Source organism: Hyaena hyaena, unplaced genomic scaffold (genome assembly GCF_003009895.1).
Source record: "Hyaena hyaena isolate Hyena2069 unplaced genomic scaffold, ASM300989v1 scaffold_887, whole genome shotgun sequence".
NCBI lineage: Eukaryota > Metazoa > Chordata > Mammalia > Carnivora > Hyaenidae > Hyaena > Hyaena hyaena.
The window spans coordinates 441,705-463,629 of NW_024081522.1; the positions used below are offsets into that span (position 1 = coordinate 441,705).

Genomic DNA, 21,925 nt, shown 5'->3' on the forward strand with positions numbered 1-21,925 from the left:
TTTTTTTCATGTTTATTTTTAAGAGAGAGAGAGAGAGAGAGAGAGGAGGAGGGGCAGAGAGAGAGGGAGACACAGAATCTGAATCAGGCTACAAGCTCTGGGTGTCAGCACAGAGCCTGGTGTGGGGATTGAACCTACAGACTATGAGATCATGACCTGAACCTAAGTCTGATCCTTAAGCACTTGAGCCACCCAGGCACCCCTGGATCTAGATTTCTGTTTCCTTCCCCAGATTTGGGAAATTTTTAGCTATTATTTCTTGAAATAAATTCCCTGCCCCCTTTTCTCTCTCTTCTGGTGTCAGTTCCAGGCTATTTTCATTTTTTATTTTTTTCTGTCTTGTTCATCTTGATTGATTTACATTCCTCAGTTGTTCATTACTCACTGATTTGTCCTTCTGCTCCCTCTAGTCTACTATTTATTCCAGCTAGTGTATACTCAATTTCAGTTATTGAGTTCCTTATCTCCATTGGGCTCCTTTTATTGTTTTCTGTCTATTAAGGGTTTCACTGAGGTCCTCTACTCTTCTCTAGTTGAGTGAGTATCTTTACGACCATTACTTTAAATTCTCTATTAGGCATATTACTATCTCTGTTTTGTTTGTCTGTTGCTGTGATTTTTGTCCTGTTCTTTCATTTTGGACATACTATTCTATCTCCTCACTTTGTTTGACTCTCTATGTCTGTTTCTATGTGTTAGGGTAATCAACTACATCTCCTGTTTTTGAAAATAGTGACCTTATGAAGAAGAGGTCCTGTAGTGCCCTGCAGTGTAGTGTCCCATGTTTATCAGAACCTGGCTTCTTAGGAGTTCATCTTGAATGTGTGTTGTATGTGCTCTGCTATTGTGGCTCTGCAGCACTTTCCTTCCATCCATTCATCTGCAATGGCTCTCTTTGCCTGTTGTGGGTAGGGTTTGGTCCTTGTGTTTTTAGTGAACCAGTGTGGGGCCACCTTTGGATTAACTTGAGTCAGAACAGGCATTTGCCGGAGATGCAGTATTACCAAACTGCAGGAGAACATGGGAGTGGGGTGCATGGTGCCACCAACGTTTGTGCTGGTGGGAGGGGACCTGCAGCTGCCTCCACCTAAGGAGGCTGGGATGAGTGGGTGGACTCAGAGAAGCATTCTGGAGTAGGTCATAGGTCAGATAGTGTTAGCAAGGTTTGTGTTTTTCTGCTGTGGGAGGGGACCTGGAGCTGAGGCATGACTAGGGGGCGTGTGTGCACCACACAGGATATGGTGTACTTTTAGCAAGTTAGGTGGAGAGTGTTGGCACTGCACTGGTTCTAGCAGGTGTCCATGTGGGATGGGGAGGGAAATGGTGGCGCCCGCCAGCTCTTTTTTTCCTGGAGAAGTCCCCCAATGATCCCTGTCCTTCTAGCTGCACTCTGAGATTAGTAAAAAATTTCTCTCCTGTATACCCCAGGTGTTTTTCAAACTGCTGCTTCTATGCTGTAGCTACATGGGGCTGTTTGTTGTGTTGTCCCCTTAATGTAGGGACTCAGTTTTTTCTCACCTTTCCAGCCCACAAGACTGCTGGTTGTTTTTTTTTTTTTTTTTTTTTTTTTTTATTATAAGTTTTAAACTCCCCTGATTGTCAGATTGTGTGAATTTCATCCCCTCTTTTCTTTCTCCTCTCTGGGCTTTGGAGTCCCTCTCTTCTGCAGACAGTTCTATAGGTCTGTTTAGTTCTCAACTGTGTCTCTGCCCTTCCTACCCTCTTTGATGTGGCCTCTTCTCTAAATTTAGCTGCAGAGAGTCTGTATGCCATCTTTGGGTCATCTTGGGGGTTATTTACACTGAGAGGGTTGTTGTCTAGTTGTATCTGCAGGATGAGGTGAGCTCAGGTTCCTCCTATTCTGCCACCTTCTTCAGAAGTCCTGATCATATGGTTTTTGTTTTCTTAATGTGATGTATCATGTTGATTGATTTGTGGATACTGATCTGTCCTTGCATCCCAGGAATAAATCCCACTTGATTCTGGTGAGTGATCCTTTTAATGTATTGTTGGATTTGGTTTACTAATCTTTTGTTGAGGAATTTCACATCTATTTTCATCAGGGGTGTTGTCCTATAGTTTTCTTTTCTTTTCTTTTTTGTAATGTTTTCATCTGGTATTGGTATCAGGGTAATTCTGGCTTCACAGAATGAGTTTGGAAACTACCCTTCCTCTTCTATTTTTGGAAGAGATTGAAAAGAATAGGTATTAACTTTTCTGTAAATGGTTGGTAGAATTCACCTGTGAAGCTATCTAGTCCTGGAGTTTTGTTTGTTGGAAGTTTTTTGATTAATTCAGTTTCATTACTAGTAATTTGTCTGTTTGGATTTTCTGTTCTTCCTGATTTCAGTTTTGGAGGATTACATGTTTCTAGAAATTTATCTATTTTATTCTAAGTTGTTCAATTTGTGGACATATAATTTTTCCTAGTTGTTTCTTGCTACACTTTGTATTTTGGTGATGTTGGTTATTACTTCTTCACCTTCATTTCTGATTGTATTAATTTGAGTCCTCTCTCTTCACTTCTTGATGAGTCTGTCTAAACGTTTATCAATTTTGTTTATCATTTTGAAGAACCATCTCTTGGTTCCACTGATCTTGTCCATTTTTTTTTTTTTAGTCTCTGTTTCAGTTACTTTCACTCAGATCCTTATTTTTTTCCTTCTTTCTACTAACCTTGGAGGTTGTTCTTATTTTTCTAGTTCTTTTAGGTGTAAGGTTGGGTTGTTTATTTGAAACTTTTTGTTACTTGAGGTATGCCTGTATCACTATAAACTTCCCTCTTAGACCTGTTTTTTGCTGCATCCCAAAGACGTTGGGTTGTTGTGTTTTCATTTTCATTTGTCTCCATGTATTATCTCAATTTCTCTTTGATTTCTTCATTGACCCTTTTTTGTTCATTTAGTAGCGTGTTGTTTAGACTTCAGGTATTTCTGTTTTTTCCATTTTTTCTTCTTCTTCTAATTGCTTTCTAGTTTCAATGTGGTTAGAAAAGATGCTTGATCTGGTTTTAATCTTCTTAAATTTATAGAAATTTGTTTTATTGTCTAATGTGATATCTCCTGGAGAATGTTCCATGTATACTGGAAAAGAATTTATATTCTGCTGCTTTTGGTTGGAATGTTTTGTATATGTCTGTTGAGTCCATCTGGTCTAATGTGTCGTTAAAAGACACTGTTTCCTTATTGATTTTCTGTCTGGATGATTTATCCATTGATATAAGTGGGAGAAGCAATCACCTTTAAGTAAATCTTGAAGACTTCTCAGCTTCCTTCAATAATCTTCTCTAGTTGTTTAACATCTGCTCTGACAAAATTCTCCCTTGCATTTAAATTAAATTCATTTGTATTCTGCCCATTTCTCCTTCTGCTGTCCTCAATAACCAGGGAGACAGCCACAGTCTTGGCTTCTCTGGATTATGCCTCAATTATTGGCAATTCATTGATTTTCATTGAAGAAACATAGCTCATGTCAGGATTTAAGTGCTCTGTAATTAATGAATGAAGTTAGGAATTGGACTACAGAGAGGGATAAATGAGATGGATCCAATAATTACTGGTCTTATATACCAAATAAACTTCAGATATGTGTTTGGACATTAGTGTATATAGATATATTTAGATAAAAAAACTTTGTTTATCTGGTAAATTACTCCCTTTTAAGTGTATATTTCAATAGTTAAGAAAATAACTACCAGGACTATATCTTGTTGGCTTTGCTGAAGAAATTTCAGACTTGGCTACAAATAAGCCTTTGCTAATAGAAGGAAGAGATCTGTACTTGACTAGGATAACAAAACAGTGATGGATTACTAAAATCAATGTAACTTATATTTTCTTACAATTTACATTCCTTCCATTGACTCATTTCATTTTCATATGTTGTTAATGCATTCCTAAATTTTGCACTGCATATCTAAATTTTATATGAATTTCTCACAAATATTTTAACAAATATTTGCTGTTTTCTTAGCTATAAAACTAGCTTTTTAAAAAATGCTGCAGTTTCCAGTACATATTCTTAAATGTCTGACTACTTAATATCTTCTTTAGTGAGGCCTTAGAAAAACACAGACGTTCATTCTAGACTGGCTAGATCTATCATCCTGATATCAAGCTGATTTCTCTTTCAATATGGCTCTGTATGTTTCCTTTTCTGTTTTACTAAAAGTATCAACTTACTACCGATATTGCTCTATCACTTTGTTTTGCTCCTACTGTGAAAGGAAATACATTTTCTTTGTTCTTTTGCACTAATGTATGCTGCCTGTGTTAACCAAGCTTAATGAAAGCAATCCCAATTTTCTCAGGTTTGTTTCTCCCCACTGTGGACTTGAGATGAAAAACTTACTTCCCTGGATACGGTACTATACCTGTAATTAAAAAGAAAAGGAAATCACCAGTGACACTTCTAATACCTCAGTTTTCTTCCTCTTTCCTCAGGACCAGCTTGTCATAAGTCAGTTGTGAATCTAACCATGGATAAGGAGGGGTACTAGATTAAAAAACGAAGTATACCCCTTAAAAAAAACAAGGCCGGTACATATCACCTTATCACTGATCTAGAAGTGTTACCCAGATTTATTGTTGCAAATAAATAGATTTTATCCTTTAACAAATAATCAAATATTTCTAATTTAACTGATGGGGGATTAGGTCATTGCCATCTTTCTGGTGGTTTACAAGCTTTGCCTGAGGTAAAGGGAGTAAGGATTTTAGAATGTGGATTTTAGAGGCTTATTTCTGTTCCACAAAACACAAAGTGAATATTTAGAGATTCAGTATTTCTAGCGTGTTCACTCTTTCTCCATACTCCCTCCCTTTTCTCTGTCCATTTTGGGGTCAGGACACCTTGAAACCTGTCCATGGTTTTTAAAATGAGACAAGCGTAGATGAATTCAGAAAAGCAGGCTATATGGATATGCCCATTAGCATTTAATTTAAGATGTTAGAGATAGTCAAATTTTACAGGCTCCTGTAGCATTTGACACTGTGACCCAATTCACAAATGCTCCACATCATTTCTACTTGAAATTCACAATACTGAAGCAAAAGAAGCATTACATATCCTGCAGTTGTGCTTTAAAAGGTACGCTTTCCATTGTGAGATATTGTTTGTGAACTACTAAAAAGATACCTTTTTGTGAGTGAAAATTAATCCTGAGCTCATCTTGCAGAACAGCCTACCTTTTTGTTTTTGTCAAATTTCACCAAGATAATGGGAAACTAACCACAAAATTAGTGCTTTAAAACTGCAAAAATAAGACAGATGCTACTGCATTTACTCAAAAGCAGTATTTAATGCTTTCCTGATGCTCTTGGTGACTGCTACATCCTTATTAAGTCCTTTGCTTGTTCTGAGATAAATAAGATTAATTCAGCAAATGCACTTCCTACCCTCTAGAAGCTGACAATCAAAAAAGCTTTTCAGATATTTCATTAATGAAAAAACATTTGTTAAAGCTTCTTTAACTCCCTAGAATATATGTTTATTTTCATCTTGATTAAATTTATATGAAGCTTACATTGCCCCATTTTAAATAACTTTAAGTTATTCAGACCTACTAGAGAGATGTTGGATTTCTAATATTCATTAAAATCAGAACAATGAAAAATTTCATAAACATTTTTTAAATGCTGTAGCTTTAGCTTTTCTCTATCATTATAAATATTGTTTTACTCGCATCTAAAGTATTACATACAAAATGTTGGGAATTAACAGGGGGTGTGGTGGAGCTGGCTTGTGGTCACAGAGTATGTGAACCTTCTCACCAACCAAGAGACACTGAGCTATTTTCCTAACCACCCTTAACCTTCTTCCAGGCTAGTGTGCAGTGACAACGAAGAGTAAGACATAGTCCTGCATTGGGACTCAGTGTAGTAGAGGGAGCAGACTCAGCAGATAATTCTAGGATAGTATGTGGTATATGTGATGATGGAAGTCTTTCCCAGGGACAGAAGTGGTACAAAGCAGGGAGTACTTAATGCAGGTGTCACGAAGGTTCATAGTACCTTCCTAACTTCACCTTAGGTCCACTGGGATGCTTCTCATTTATTCATTAACCCCTCCCTGTCCTCATGAGTGGGCTTCATAGTGCAGTCATTTCAGTAATGCTCCTGCCCTCTGGCAAGCACTTGCTCTTGGACAAACCCCTGGGGTCCCATTGTCTCTGCCTGTGCCCAGGCAGCTGGACCCTATGGGAAGAAGCCAGTTGACAGGAGAGCTTGGTGTGGGATCTACGCAGCTCGCCGAGCCCTTCCTGTACCCCGCACTGGTGTCCCTCCACACCTCCCCAGACCCCACTCACTTGGCTGTAGCCATTACTCAGCCACTCTTCACTGGCTAGAACTTTCTCAAAACCTCTGCCCCTCCGACTCAGAGACAGCACCTTTTCTTTGGCTTTTCAGACCAAATGTATGAGAGGAGGGTCTCAGAGCAGGTCAGATGAGATCAAATGAGGCAGTGGAGAGTGTGAGGAGACAGATGAGCAAGAGCTGGACTGGAAAGGGGCCAAGGCAGAACGTTGGGAGATGTTAGTGAGGAGGGTGCAGAGGTCTGAGGAAGGAGCCTGAAAATGTGGGATGGGCGAGGTCAGAGGATGAGTGTTAAAGAAATCAAAACCAAAAAAGAAAGGGCATGCTGAGAGGTGTCCAATACTGCTGGGACATCAAGGTCCGGAATATTTTCTCTGCAATTTTTAGTCAGGAACTCCTTGGTAATTTCAGTGAAAGTAGCTTTAGGGGAGTGGAAGAACGTGGAAGCTAAAATGTAGTGGTTTAGGGTGTGGAAGAGGAGTGAAGACGTACAAACTGCACGTATAGGCCAGAAGTCTGGATATCATCTAAAGCTTACTCCCTGAATCCGAGCTGGCCAGACAACATTCTGGTTATTATCTTCAGCCTACTGGGAGACGATGTGCTGTTTCTAGGTACACACATAATTCAGCCCATGTGACAGCCATAGTTTTTCTTTTTTTTTTTTTTAACTTCATTTGTTTATTTTGAGAGAGAGAAGAGAGAGAGAGAAACACATGGGGGAGGGGCAGAGAAAGTTTGAGAGAGAGAGAGTGAGAGAAAGGGAGAAAGAGAATGCCAAGCAGGCTCCACAGCATCAGCACAGAACCTGACGGTGGCTCAATTCACGACCATGATCTCATGACCTCAGCCAAAACCAAGAGTCAGATGCTTAGCTGACTGAGCCACCCAGGCACCCTGCTACATTTTTAAATTATAAATTAATAAATAGCATTTTGGCTTTATGAAGAAAAAAAGAGAGTAGGAGGGAAGAAAAAGATGGAAGTTTGGCTGAGAGAAGAGAGAGTAGATAGAGGAGGAAATCCAGAGTCAAAGGAGGGAACTTTTTAAAGGACAAAAGTGCAGTAAGCAAATTGGTAGATAAGGGAAAGGAGAGAGCAAAATAGAAGGGGAAGGGAAGGCAGCATTCCCTGGTTAGTAAAGGCTGAGAGCACCTCCTAGATACCAAGAATGCTGATAACTCCACAGGATACCACAGGATGAGGGATTTGGGGAGGGGTTCTGTCTTGGACAGGACAAGGAGAGACCCCTCAAACTCTAAGCCTGAAGGTTAGGAGACGATGCTGGATGTGGACCCAAGTTAGCTCCCAGATGAGGGGCAGGAACCTGGGGAGTTCCTTGTCCATGGAGTCCAGTGAGAAACAGGATTGTCTGTCAAGGTTCTGCGGTGTCAGGACTAGTATAGAAGGTCTGAGGGAGGTGGTCTTGGGTGGAAAAAAGCCTCTGCAAAAAAACAGAGGGAATGGACATGTTTTTAAAAATTAAGTGTCAGAGCTCATACTCAGGTTGGAAACCACAAAATTGTGGTGGCCCAGTTTGTCAATTTCTGTCCTACTTTTTGGGTGGTGCTCAGCAGACAACTGGACAAGGCAGATCCTTGGATTCACTCAAGATAGAAGATTTTTAGGCTGGAAATGGTCCAAAGGATTCCATTGGAAGGGGTTCAGCTTGTTGGGTTAGGTGAGTGTCAAGGATGTAAGGTTTGCTTGAGGGAGAACAAAGTGAGTTATTCAAGTAAGTACATGAGAGAGTGCCTGTTACCCCTGCAGGCAGCTCCTCCATGTGAGGAAGCCACCTGCCTGGTAGAGGTCTGGAGCTTGATAATGTGGCATGTCCACTTAAAAGTTCCTAGTGACCTGGAATATCCTCTAAGAATGACATCTTCTTTGTTGCCGTAGATTCTCACAGACCAGCTGTTTCTAGCACTTACTTTTTCTCCTCTCGTTTCACTTCTGCCCCAGCCTTTACCATTCTCCATCTGAAGAAGATGAAAACAAAACCACTGTAGCGTTGTACTGAGATGAAGCCAAATGGCAAAAACAAATTTTTTTAAATAAAAGAACTAAATGGCCTAAAGAAAGCAAATCTGATCACTTACATTCCCCAAAATAATTAACAAAGGTTTTATCCTAAGTGGACTTCCCTTTATTCTGAAGAAGCATTTTGTTTACCCTCACATTGCTGCTCAGAAGATGAGGCTTAAAGATGCTAAGTGATTTTCACAGATCACACAGCTGGTATTTGATGAAGTTTGAATTTGATCTCTGTGTCTCTGGTTTTTGAAAACCATGTTTTTCCCAAGAAACTAAACAACACAGTTGTTTATCACTACAACAAAGGTCTCAAAAACAGATCATTCCCAAATGATACAGCTGAGAGTAAAAGATACACTGAAGGATCCTCATACCTGGCGATTTGTTTAGATCAACAAACTGATTTGATTATTTTCAATTGTTTAATTGACCACTTTTCTCAGGGCACAAGAGTTGAGCCACATAATGTCTACCTTTTTGTGGGGAGAACAGCCTTTGTTTAGGCGATCCATTTGTGTCTGTCTAGATGACACAAAAAAGGCAAAGGGGAGCCGAGGTGGCTTTTGTGGATTAAGCACCCAACTTTGGCTCAGGTCCTGATCTCATGGTTTGTGGGTTTGAGCCTCATATAGGGGCTCTCTGCTGTCAGCACAGACCCACTTTGGGTCCTCTGGCCCCCTGGCTCTGTGCCCCTCCCCAGCTTGCTTGCAGGAGCATGCTCTCTCTCTCAAAATAAACAAACATTTTAAAAAAGGTAGAATAAAGAGTGAGCTGAATTACTTACCTAAGAATATGAGAAACATATCATTTTCTTTATTCCCAAGAGAAGAGAAGAAGGTTAAAGCTACCTCATGGAAATGGGCAATGGTTGAAGAATCTGGTTGATGGCAGGCGGGAGATTAAAGATCCAACAAGAACATAACAAGCCAGGACACCAGAGACCCATAGAGGTGACCTTGAGAGCTTACCCCTGCAAAGACCATGCAGAAATCTTTGGAGGCAGGATTACAGCAATCTATAGAATGAGTAATTGGGAGTTAGAGAAAATATTATTGATATTCTAAAGGGCAACTAACATCTGCATTGTGGTAGATTTTACCTTCGTTTATTATTTCATCTATTTTTAAATAATACATGGTACATTACTTACATGTTTTAGGTCACAAATTTATATCTGTTCACTCTAGGTGACATAAACGTAATTTATATTTTCAAGTGCCTCAACCCTTTACAGATATTTCGTAAATTTGAGACTTTCTTTACAGATTTTGAGTCTATTAATTACCTATCCATTTGTGTGGTTTCCTCAAGTGTGACAGAAATAATATGGATAATAGTTTTAATTTAATGCATGGATTAAGTATGCTCCTATTCAAGATGCTAATTTAGTAGAAATATTCTTGGCTTTAATTGTTTAGGTAGCATTATAAGCACTAAAAATATGGATAGTGTAATGTGAAAAACTAGATAACAAGAAAGTATTTTTAATGTAAATATTATTAATTGTATACATACCCATGGTATCCCTTTTTTTTAAGGACTAGTAATGAATTTGGTTCTATTTAAAAAAATGAATAATATGAACTCACACTAATGCCAGTCATTCTTTTGATAATTAGACTGTAAGTGTGAAGCTTTTGTTGTTTGAGAATTAGAGCAAACATATGGAGGAGAAGCTTTACCATCAAAGGAAAAAGCCTTTGATACCTTATAAACCAGCCAGTAATTCTAGTTATCAGAAAAAAAAAATCTATTTTAGACTACAAAATTCATTTATCTATTAATTCAGTATTCTATACTTACTTATTTTTTTTAATATTCCATATGTACTCATTTGTACTTTTTATGGAAATGGTAAGAAATTTCCATAAATAAATGACTACAGTGCTGTCATAAACTTCCTCTTGGGATTGCCTGTATGCCACGCACTCCGTAAGAGTATGCCAAACCTGTTCGAGAGATACCGTCATCTCCAGTGTGCATATGAGGAACCTAAGCCTGGGTGTGTTAAATCCTCCCCCAAGGATAGAGTCATAAAGGAGCCTGGGTGGGGTTGATGCCACAGCCTGTCCTGAAACTAACCCCCTAGTCTAGCACAGAGCTGGGCACTGCAGGCCTCTGGGAGAGTTGCAGAGAACTTGAGATGGTTTTCCACCATCCTCAATTGGCTGGCAGAGTTCCAGCCTGGAGCGTCTTTCCTGAGAGCATGGACGCGTTCAGTTCTTTGCATTCTGCTCTGTCCTGGTAGGAGTACAGGCACTGCATTCCCTGCCATAGGTTTCTGCTAAAGCGTGTAGCATAGGGCTCTGTATCAACAGATGCATTTTCTGTCCTTGAAAAAAAACATAGCAGAGTCACCAGACTTGACCTATCCTGACCCATGTATATTGAGAGCTATTTTTCTTAACACCCTATTCTATAGACATTGTTAGTGTTGACCAGTTTTTGCTTTTGAGCCCAGTGAGTTTGGGAGTCCGTGAATTCCAGCAGCGGAGGCAGAAGTTGCTTGTTTGGCAGTCACCTGTCATCCTTTCTCTGGTAGGCATTCATCCACTTGTCACAACGTTTTGTGAGGAGCCGAACAGGGAGGCTTAAGAAAAATGCTTTACTCTTGTCTTGATGATAGAAAGCATTTCTCATTGCTGGTAGCATGGTGGTAACTTTTCATTCCTTCTGGCAGTTTTTAAAGACTTATTTGACTTTGGGGGAACCTGCAGTATATCTTTAAGGCACAGTTCAAAAGTATGAGACAGAGCTGTTCATTTTCAATTTTGGCTGAAAAGTCTTCACTTTGACAGTGGCGCTTCAAAGTTAGGGAAAACTTGGCTTTAAAAATGGATGCTGATACAAGATGGCATATTTAATGACAAATGTATCTATAGAAAGCTGTTAAGATGCAGATTATCCCCCCCTGGGGTGGGGGAGGGAGATCAAAACTGCCAATCTATAAAATGTACTCAATAGAGGGAGGCATAGAATCTATCTTTGCAAGTGCTTTGATTGCAGGGGACAGTATAGCAGCATGTGGCATCATAACCCAGAGCAGGCAAATCAGCTTGATGACTTTCAAAGCCAGGAATACTGCTGCAGGCAAGGGTACTCCAGTCTAGGAGAAATTAAAACATATAGAGACTGTTATTAATTCCATATCTATTTTTGTATAGTCAAATCTGTATGCAAATCCTTAGCATCTCATTTCAGCAGATTAATCTAAAAGTGAAGAGTGTTATGTGAAGAGAATGTAATGATAAGCTGTGCACATAACGCTGCTAAAGATGTGTGGGCTGCTTTTTTAAAATTTATTTTTTGTACCAAGAAGAAATGGTTTTTGTGTGATCGTTTGTAAATTATTTCAAAGGAGGAAAACAACAGGACCAATTTCTAAGATTTTTCCCTTGCAGTACTGACTTGGCAAAAGTTACAGCACTGGGTTTGTTAGGCACCTCCCATGGTTTAACATTCCAGAAGTCATCAACCAAATAACTAACTAGGAATTTTATGTTTACTTCCACCTAGTAACCCAGTATTTCATTTTTAAGCATTGTCATGTGAGTGAAAATTTGAATATAAGGGTAAGGAATCTAATTACCGCGTGCAGATTAAGGGAAAAAAAACTATTACGAATGCATCTGTAGAAGAGAGTAAATAATAATTCTGAAGAGCATGAAGATAAATTGTATGCTTTCCTTAGGAGAGAGGATGTAATAGCTACATTCTAATCCATTGGTTGTACATTTAATCTATAATGGGCAGACTCTGATACATATAGTAGTATAAATATTTTCCAATACTGTCATAAACAGATAGTTGACTGCAGTAGATATTAATTCCATCCCATATTTCTAACACAAGGAGGAAAACCGTCAAAATTTTGAAATTATGGGTGGGAGCTTTGCCCTCTGCTCCCTCTCATTTGGAGAAATGATTATAGGCGAGCTGGACATTAATCTGGTGGTTATGGCCCAGATCAAAAGCACTTGGCAATCATTTTAACCCTGAAGACTTGTGAGGTCTCAATAGATTTGATTATTCTTGTGTTGTTAGTTATGCTGAGAAAGAATTATTGGACATTCAATTTTTAATCAGATAAGAAAAGGAAGGTTGGGAAGGAAACAAATATGCCTCTGTATTTATTTGGACATACATTTTGACTCTGTAGGCATTTCAGCACAGCTTTCTTAAGTGTATTTTCTTTTCCTACAGTTTTATTTTAAAATGAGACATTCCATAGGAAATGCTGAGAAGACTTTCTTTGAAGGCAGGAACCTCGTTTCTCTGTTCCTTGTGGACTTACTCTGCAGATAAAGCTTTCATTGATCTTAAAAGTAGTTGCAGGCTTCAGGGAGAATATTTAAAAAAAATTCCCTCCAGTTAATAAAAGCCATGGTCAGTTATATGAAAGATGTAATCTCCTTATTGGGGTTGAATGAGAGAGTAATGATTGGCCTGGACAGGTTCCCTTCCCTTTATGTATCCCTTAATATTGATGGATTGTTCTGGCTTAGCTGAGGGTGTGCACTAATACTCTGGTTTCCGGTTGGCTTGACTCCTGGCCATGGAGTTGATGGTGGGGACCTATTCAAAGTATATGAGCCATCAAAGGAAAAATTATACTGGACAAAGTTAAGCAGAGAAGGAAGACTTGTCCAAGACTATTGCAGTAGGGGAGGGAGACCAAAATGCAGCCTGAAATAAACTCTGAAGAACAAGAGGCTGTAGAGTTTTTTAAGCACTGGGGTGAGCTAGTAGAAAAGTACTGAAGGAGTTTTGGAGCAAGGTTGATCAATGTGATATATTGAGCACATTTAGTTACCCCTGATTTTATAAATGTTTTTCTCTGTGATTAGGCTATTCGTGTTTTCTGATTGGCACCCAGCAATGTGAGGCTCCTACCTTCCATAGAAACTGGGAGATAGTGACATTAACTTCCTTGATGATTACATTTCAATGGGATGGCTCCTAGAGCTGGGAGGGATATCTTCCAGGGTTGTAAAACTTGCAAGAAGCTTCTTAAGTGACTTCTACCTCAAAGAGGCAGAGACAGAATTTACAGGTTCTCTAAAGTGAGAGCTCAAAGAAAAGGGAGGTCAGGGGCCTAAGAGACACAAGGAAGCCTGTCTAAAGTTTAGTCAAAGTAAGAAAAACATTAATACTGTTTTGGTCATTATGTACATACTTTTGAATTAAAAAATTTCAGTAGGAAACAGTTGTAGTGTGGCTCAGTTTTAGATCTTTATTGCAAAATTAGCTGCTTCTGTGTGATACTTATTAAAATGTTATTTATTTTATACAAGCATCTAGAACTATGTATAAGGCAAAAATCTCTAAAGAGATTTTTATTTGGGAGGGTAGTTCTCATAGTCTAGTTATTTTATTACCTAACATTTAATATCTACTAGTATTATTTTCTTATGGTGTTGATTTATGTTTTATAGTTTTTCCATTTGGTGGTAAAAACTAAAGTAGAATCGGTAGTTTCTGGGTTTTACGGGATTCAGTGTATACCACAAACATGAAAATATGAGGACGGATAGGAGAAACTTTGTTAGAAAGGTAATGATTATTTAGTGGTTCTTGACTAAGCAGAAGGTCTTGAGTCTTTTGGATCTAAGCACTTGTCAAGAAGGCTTTAGAAAAGTTGCTAACAACTAAACACTGTGCTCTTACTCATATGGGGCTTAGTGAACACTTGAAATATGGCTAATTTGGATTGAAATGTGCCATGTCAAATATACATTGGGATTTGAAGACAGTATGAAAAAAGGAACATAAAATAGTTCCAAGTTTTATATCAATTTCACATTGAAATGATAATATTTTGGCTATGTTGAGTTAAATAAAATTAAATTTATATTAAGTTTACTTTCACTATTTCTTTAAAAATTTTTTTTGAATGTTTATTTTTGAGATGGGGGAGGGAGAGGCAGAGAGAGAGGGAGACACAGAATCTGAAGCTGGCTCCAGGCTCTGAGCTGTCAGCACAGATTCCGACGCAGGGCTCGAACCCACAAACCACGAGATCATGACCTGGGCTGAAGTCGGATGCTTAACCGACTGAGCCACCTAGGCACCCCCTACTTTCACTTTTTTTTTTTTCGTTTTGTTTTTAAGGCTTATTTATTTATTTTGAGAGGGAGAGAGTGTGCACATGCACTTGCATGCACGAATAAGGTAAGGGCAGAGTGAAGAGTGAGAGAGAGAATCCCAGGCAGGCACCATACTGTCAGCGCAGAGCCTGATGTGGAACTCCATCCCATTAATCACAAGATCATGAAGTGAGCTAAAACCAAGACCTGGACGCTTAACTGACTGAGCCACCCAGGTACCCATCTTTTTAGCTTTTAACATGGATACTGGGGAATTTAAAATTACTTCTGTGATTCACATTGGTGGCTCTTATATTCTTTTGGACAGCTTTGGCTCAAAATTCTTTTGATAAGTAATGTCTTTCCTTAGTGTTTCTTCCAAAGAGATATCAAGACATCACTGTGTTAGTATACAGAAGGTTAGAGCTATAAAAATGCCAGTTTAGCTAAGGAAAATAATTTTTCATATAATTCTGTCCAGGGCATAAATTGTACAGAGTTTTGTCTATGTGTGTTATGTTCATTCCCTGCCATACTTTGCCCCTCATTCTGGCCATGCAGAGCAGCTTGTCAGAATTGGGGCCTCTTGGTAATCTCAGCATACTTGTTGCTTGCTCTCAACTGGATTGCTTCTAAAATGTTTCTTGAAAATGAAACTGCTTCAACAATAAGCTTCTTAATTATGTCATGGGTTCACCACGAGGGTATACAAATAGATCCTCAGCAGTAGCTAATTTTCCTTTAATTGTATCTCATTCTTATGTTGGAATATCCTATTTTGTATTCATGAAAGCTCTAACACATGTTAATCCATTACAGGTGGAGTAACTAACACAGCACAATATCAGAACAGACTAATGGTATATGAACCTAACCAGGTAAGAATCATATAAGAAAAACTCATTACCTTAATTAAAATGAATTTTAAAAGATTTCCACCATAATTAGTAGTTGAAATGCCAAGTCTGTACACACACGTGGATCTTAAACTTATATAGAGAAATGGAAGCATCTGGATAAATTGCCTTTCGGTGGCTTTTTTTTCCCCCTCACAAAACCTCAGCTCCTTTAGTTTTATGCTGTACACAATGCTTAACTGTTTCAGAGTTTTGCATAATGTAGGAAGAAGGGTAAGTATGTTGACGAGTTAATGCTTTATTTCCATTATCTCAAGTGACTATTTATATTCAGAGGCATCCAAAGGAAGGATTTTGATTGACCTGTTGCTATGTCCTTTTAGAAGGCATGTCCTTCCAAGAAGGGAACATGCCTATTGTTTCATTTCTCCCAAATAAAATAACAACTTTTATTTAACTCAGTATAGCCAGAATGTCCTTGTCCAGGACAAGTATGGAGTAGAAGTATCCGATAAGCGTGTGTATTTCATCTAACAAATGGTGCCTGAACTGCAAATATTTTAATGGTGTCTTTCCCTTCTTCTGTCCAGTTGTCATATACACTCAGTTACTTTTTTGTCCCCAAAAGAACTATTTAAACATTTTTTTAAATGTTTATTTATTTTTGAGAGACATGGACAGAGTGTGAGCAGGGGAGGGACAGAGAGAGAGGGAGACACAGAATCCTAAGTAGGCTCCAGGCTCTGAGCTGTCAGCACAGAGCCCAACGTACCATGAGATCATGACCTGAGCTGAAGTCAGACGCTCAACCAACTGAGCCACCCAGGCTCCCCAAAGAAGAACTATTTTTACTCACTTTTCCTTCTACCAAAATAGCTGTGGCCTTGGCAAATGTTTTCAGAATTTCACAATGTGTATGATTTTGTTAATGTAAATATTTTTCATGATTATGACAGTATTCTAAAAATATTTGAACTGGGAATTTAACATTTATCAGCTAGAGATAACAGAACAGTAAACAACAGGTTAGCTTTGGTAGCCTGAGTCAGGATTGGCCACCAAATGAGCATCCTGAATGACTTCAGTTGGCTTGGTATCTTTTTATTTCAACGTGATTTGATTCTGAATTTAATGAAGGTATTTCTCTCTTTGCAAGTGTGTTTCCTGATGTCATTAGAAGCTGTAGATTTCAGAGACCACATGTCCATGGGCCAGATGTCTCAAGAGGGATCATTAATGGCAGTTACTTGAGTTCGGTGCACACGTGGTTAAAGAGGAAGAAGGTGTTAACATTTCTCAAATGAGTTCTGTTTCATGTTTGTATACACATGCTCTTTTTAAAAATTCTGCTGGCATATTGTTTATGGTGGGTACTGGCAAACATCACATCTGCTTGCATCTTGCTCAGAATCTCAATAACTCTATCATTCAGCCCTGGTGCTTATTTCTCTTCTAGGCCTTTGTGGAGAGTCGATAATGCCTGCCATCTGCCACAGAGCACATCGCTACCTGCCAACAGGCAGGCTGGGGTGACCTCTGCTTCCCCACCACTGATTAGTATTCACACGCTAGCTTATTAGGAATGACCCCACTAGGCCTCTCTGTTTCTTTGCCTTTGCAGCGGTTGGCGGCTCACCTGGCAGGCACGGCAGTGAAGGAAGCTAAAGATATAATCAGGGGATGCAGGCAGGCTTTATAAACCAGATGGCGTCCACAGCCCTGTGGCAGGGGACCGGACTGCTAATGCACACATTGATTCCTAATAGTGGAATAGGTTGCCTCATAGAAAGCACCGGAGGAAAGCATCATCAGAGTTTTGAGTTAAATCCACTCATGTAAAGTGTATTGAAGATATTTCTTCGCAGAATATCTGAAAGAAAGGTTTGGCTACTTTATTAAAGATGACATTTGATTGGAAGGAGATTCTTAGGATATGTTTAAAAAGGGGGAGGAAATCAGTGCAAGCCCTTCGAACCGTTCTTTTTTAAGTTTATCTTTAAAAGAGGAATTAGAAATGAACTGGTAGATAGGCCTTTAGTGAATGGACCAATATTTATATAAGCTTTTTTCTTTTTGCTTATCCGGTTATAGCTTTGTAAGCTGGTGAAATTCTATGTATTCAAAACATCATATGATTTTTTTTTAGTCAAAATCCAAATTTTTCTTGGCGAAAGGAATCTGGGTTCTTCCTGTAGTTTAGTGTTCATGTAGAAAGGAAATGGTTAAGTTTGCTTACCTGTTGATTACTTAGTTGAGATTTAAAATTAAGGTCATATTTGATTTTCCTCTAGTGTTGCAGTTTACAATACATTTTTGAAAGGAGCCGTATTTAAAGGGGAGTTGAGCATGTCTTTCCCATTACTAGCATGACCCAGGACCAAACAGTTGAGGTTTAACCATTCTTGAAGTTGTATAAAAGTTGGCTTTCTACCAAAACAAACAAACACGTGCCTAGAAATAACTTACCCCAGTTTGGTAGAAGATGTGATTATAAATATGAATTTATAGATGTGATTATAAGATGATATGATGTGAAGATGATGTGAAGATGTAATTATAAATATAAATACAGAGGCCACATGGAACTTTGTTGTGGAACAAGATCTTAGCTCTTCCATTGATCTTTGAAGGTAAATTTTGGACAGAACAGCAAAGTCACTTCAATCCCACCTTATGTAGAGGCCTTGGGTAGCCAACGATTATTATCACAATAATTTTTTTTGAAGTGCATTTTGATTGATTGGACATTTATTATGTGGCAGTCACTCTTTTAAATGTTTCATGAGTCTTAACTAATTTAATCCTCACAACAAGCTTGTCAGGTAGTGTGTGGCTCTTCCCACTTTACAGATGAGGAAACAGGCACAGTGAGGTTAAATTAATTGCTCGAGGTGACACAAGGTTATAAACTTAGGCATTCTGGATCCAGAACCTGTTTTCTTTCTTTCTTTTTTAATGTTTCATTTATTTATTTGGGAGGGGGCCACAGAGAGAGAGAGAGAGAGAGAGAGAGAGAGAGAGGGCAAGCAATTCCCAAGCATGTTCTGTACCATCAGCACAGAGCCCAAAGTCAATGAACTCTGAGATCATGATCCAAAATCATGAGTCGGACACTTAACCAATTGAGCCACTCAGGTGCCCCAAGATCCGTTTTCTTAATTATTACACCTAGCCAGGTGCTTTCACTTTTATGCAATTTGCATGAGTAAGTTCTCTCATTTGGGTGAGACAACCATCATGAAAACTCTATTCTCATGGGCTCCCGTTATAAAATGAAAAATGCCCCATAAAATGCAACCCCAACAAGACGAAATGCCTTATGTAAGTTGCAAAATAAAGTTGGAATATGTGGTTCTTCTGCACTTGCTCTCAGGTACGACACCCATACCTTTCAATCTGTGAGCAACATTCAACCAGAATGTGATTGACACACATTAGAGTCCCGGCTACTAATGAGGCACTGCTGTTTTCTGCCATGGAGGTCTCCTGTTAACAGAATTCACCTGAATTTCTTCTCCTCCCCTCTTCCCCCAGAATAAATGGATAAGCCGCAGTCCTATGCTGCAGAGAAGGGTCTACCATTCCATGGCTGCTGTTCAAAGAAAGCTTTATGTTCTTGGAGGCAATGACCTGGACTACAATAATGACCGGATCCTTGTGCGGCATATAGATTCTTACAACATAGACACTGACCAGTGGACGCGTTGTAATTTCAACCTGTTGACTGGCAAGTACCTTTGACTAAGTAAATCAGGAAAAGCAGAGATTCAAGAAATTGCCACATTTGTTTTCTTAAACGTCTTTGGTGCATCTCTAAATATCAAGTGCCTGGTGGCAGAACACCTTGCTTTTATTAACCAGAAAAGTGCTCATTATTTATCTCACAAAATGTCACTCAGTCAGGTGGCTGAGCTAGTTTCTCAAGGCACCTCTTACCTTCGTGCATCTTCTCACTTGGCTGAGAGAGGTATGTCAAGTTATTTCTTGTCAGTAAGTATTCACAGAGGAACTTTGTACAGTTAAGAGGAACCAAAGAATTAGGAACTCTTTGCAGAAGCGGTTTTTTCTCTTTTCACTTTTGGTCCTCTTATGTGTTTTGAGTTTAGGAGTAGGGTCTTCCCTATTACTGTCACATACGGTTTCTGGCTGTATTCTCCTAACAACGAACACTTAGAGCAGGTCTATGCCTCAGGGTTTGGTGGTGTTTCTGGCCACATAGCTCTTCAAGCATTATCAAGGGTAATGCTAGGTATGAACCCTCCTCTCAACAGGGAATAAAAGGAAAGTCATGAACAACTTACCCCTGACGTTTCTCTACGGAGTTGAAAACCTTTCCCTTGTGGACTTGCATTATAAACCGCCAAGGGGATCAGGTCCTTTCCAGGCTGCTGTACTGATAGGAAAATCACAAACCCAGAATGGTGGGCTGGACTAGCTCCTGAGAACATCTCAGTATGCTGAGTGGATGCTCAACCACTCACGGCTATTGCTGGGGAAGCAACACTGAGTACAGAACCAATGTGAAAGGGTTAGCTGCCTTGTGTGGAGCTCTTGTTTTTGTGAAAATGATTTTAGGGCCCACCTACAAGGACTTCAGTCTCTCTGAGTTGCTATAGTAGCACCTTAACCCCTCGGTCCCTGGATCTGGGATTCTGGCCGCCAAAGGATCCATCTTATTTATTACCGCAGTCAATCCTGTGTCAGCCCATCAATAAAAAGAGACTATCTCACTCTCTGATGGCCTCCAGGGAAGAATATGTGGTAGTGAGTTATTCTGTCTTCTTTTTTAAATGGGGGAGGAACCTTTCATCATTTTGGCGTGTCAGTATCTAGGGACTACCCCTATTGGTCCCAGATTGGGAACTTTAATATAGTCTTAAAATTGTTGTCTATGTAAAGAAAAGGAGGGTAGTAACTTTATCGGTCTTTTCTGTCATTTGTCTTCATTTGGGGGGACAGTGGGGGCATGGCTCTGTCTTACTGGCGTCTTGGGGTTGCAGCTGTTACTTTACAAATGTAAGCACTTGCCCTAGAGCATTTGTAGATACAGGAGGTATTTTGCATTTTGAAAATATACCTTATTTCTGCCCCTGTAAGTTAATGGCATACAACATAGTATAGAATTCTTATTTTGTTATTGCTTATTATTGCTGCATTTAAAGCTGTATTTCCTAACTTGTCTGGCTAGTGTGTGTTTTGGCTTGGTTCTGACCTGACACAAATTCATTCTCTGTGAAGGAGTGGTTAATTCTTCTGAGTACTGGCAGGCAGCGATTAGTTGCTGTGAAAATCCTTGTGGAGCATACAAATGTGCCACAGGGGGAAATTGTATCCCTCAGTGGCAAAAGGGTTAATTAAGACATGCAAGGAAAATAGATTTATTTTTTTCTTTTCATTCAATTCTCTTACTTTAGGCCAAAATGAATCTGGAGTTGCTGTCCATAATGAGAGAATATATTTAGTTGGTGGATATTCGATTTGGACGAATGAGCCTCTGGCTTGTATCCAGGTGAGTGGTTGAAGTTCCTTTTGAAGTTCGCTCAGGTGGTTCAGTGAGGTTACTTTTTGCAGTGCTACTACTGAAGGAAGAGGTATTTACTCCTAGAAAGAGGTTTGAGGTCCCTTTGTGTAGCTAGTTCAATCACTAAACTTCATCCTGCTTCCTAAAAATAATACCGAATAAATGATCAAGCTCTACTGAAAATAAAGATGAGGAAGAGCTTTGAAAATATATACAGTAAAACCTTAGATTGAGCGTAACTTGTTCTGGGAGTGTTCTGCAAGGCTAGCAATCATTTCTAATTTTAACTTGATAAACCGAGTGGTGTCTTGCAATACAAGTAGTACATGACGCCAAATGTCACATGATCACAGCTGATCACATCTGAGCCAGTGGTTCTTGAAATTTACTTTGATATATGAGTGCTTTGGATTACAAGCATGTTTCCAGAACAGATTAAGCTTGCAAACCAAGGTTTTACTGTATAATATATTCTGGAAATGGGGAAAGTGCGCTACCTTTCTTTTTCTTCTAAACCAAGAAAGTCTAGAATAAATAGCACTTTCACACTCCCAAAACTTTACAAATGCCTCCTTTCCACTCCATTGGTTTATTTTCTGTGTTTCAATTTGTTCATTTCAATCAATCACACCTACTAAGATGTTTTCCTTCCTGGTAGAAGTTGTGAACAGTGGTGGTTTATGATTAGCCTGATGGAGATAGCCTCTGCCCCAGGGAACAGCCCTGGCATATCAGCAAGTGAACAGCCCAGCAGGGGCAAATTGCCCCGAGCTTCAGAACAACAACAGCTTTTGCTGATATGCTTATTAAAAGTTTTATTTTTTACAATTCTTACCATAGTTTTTCTGTTTTAAATGTTCTTTGATGTTGTTGACATGTATTAGGCTTGATTTTTCTCTTGATCTCTGGAAAAATACATATCCTTAGAACTACTCTTATTATCTAACCTTACTCTTGGGGTAATTTTTTAACCACTACTTCATTATCTTTAATAGTTGCAGGACTATCCAAGATTTTAGTTTTTTCTTTTTTCTTTTTTTTTTTTTTTTTTACAAATAGTTTATTGTCAAATTAGTTTCCACATAACACCCAGTGCTCATCCCCACGAGTGCCC

At 39.0% G+C, this 21,925-nt stretch overlaps 1 protein-coding gene across 7 annotated transcripts in view; it reads left to right on the forward strand.

The window, feature by feature from the left end:
* The window catches only part of KLHL32 (kelch like family member 32), a 235,870-nt gene that overhangs the window by 181,349 nt on the left and 32,596 nt on the right, over positions 1-21,925 (forward strand). For 5 of the 7 annotated variants that reach the window (XM_039220425.1, XM_039220424.1, XM_039220426.1 and 2 more), the window contains 3 exons: positions 15,253-15,311; positions 18,825-19,017; positions 20,705-20,799. In XM_039220425.1, coding sequence (XP_039076356.1) covers positions 15,253-15,311; positions 18,825-19,017; positions 20,705-20,799 — 347 coding nt within the window. Of the gene's footprint in view, positions 1-15,252; positions 15,312-18,824; positions 19,018-20,704; positions 20,800-21,925 lie in introns of those variants that run through there. The other 2 variants (XM_039220427.1, XM_039220429.1) reach the window with 1 other exon arrangement.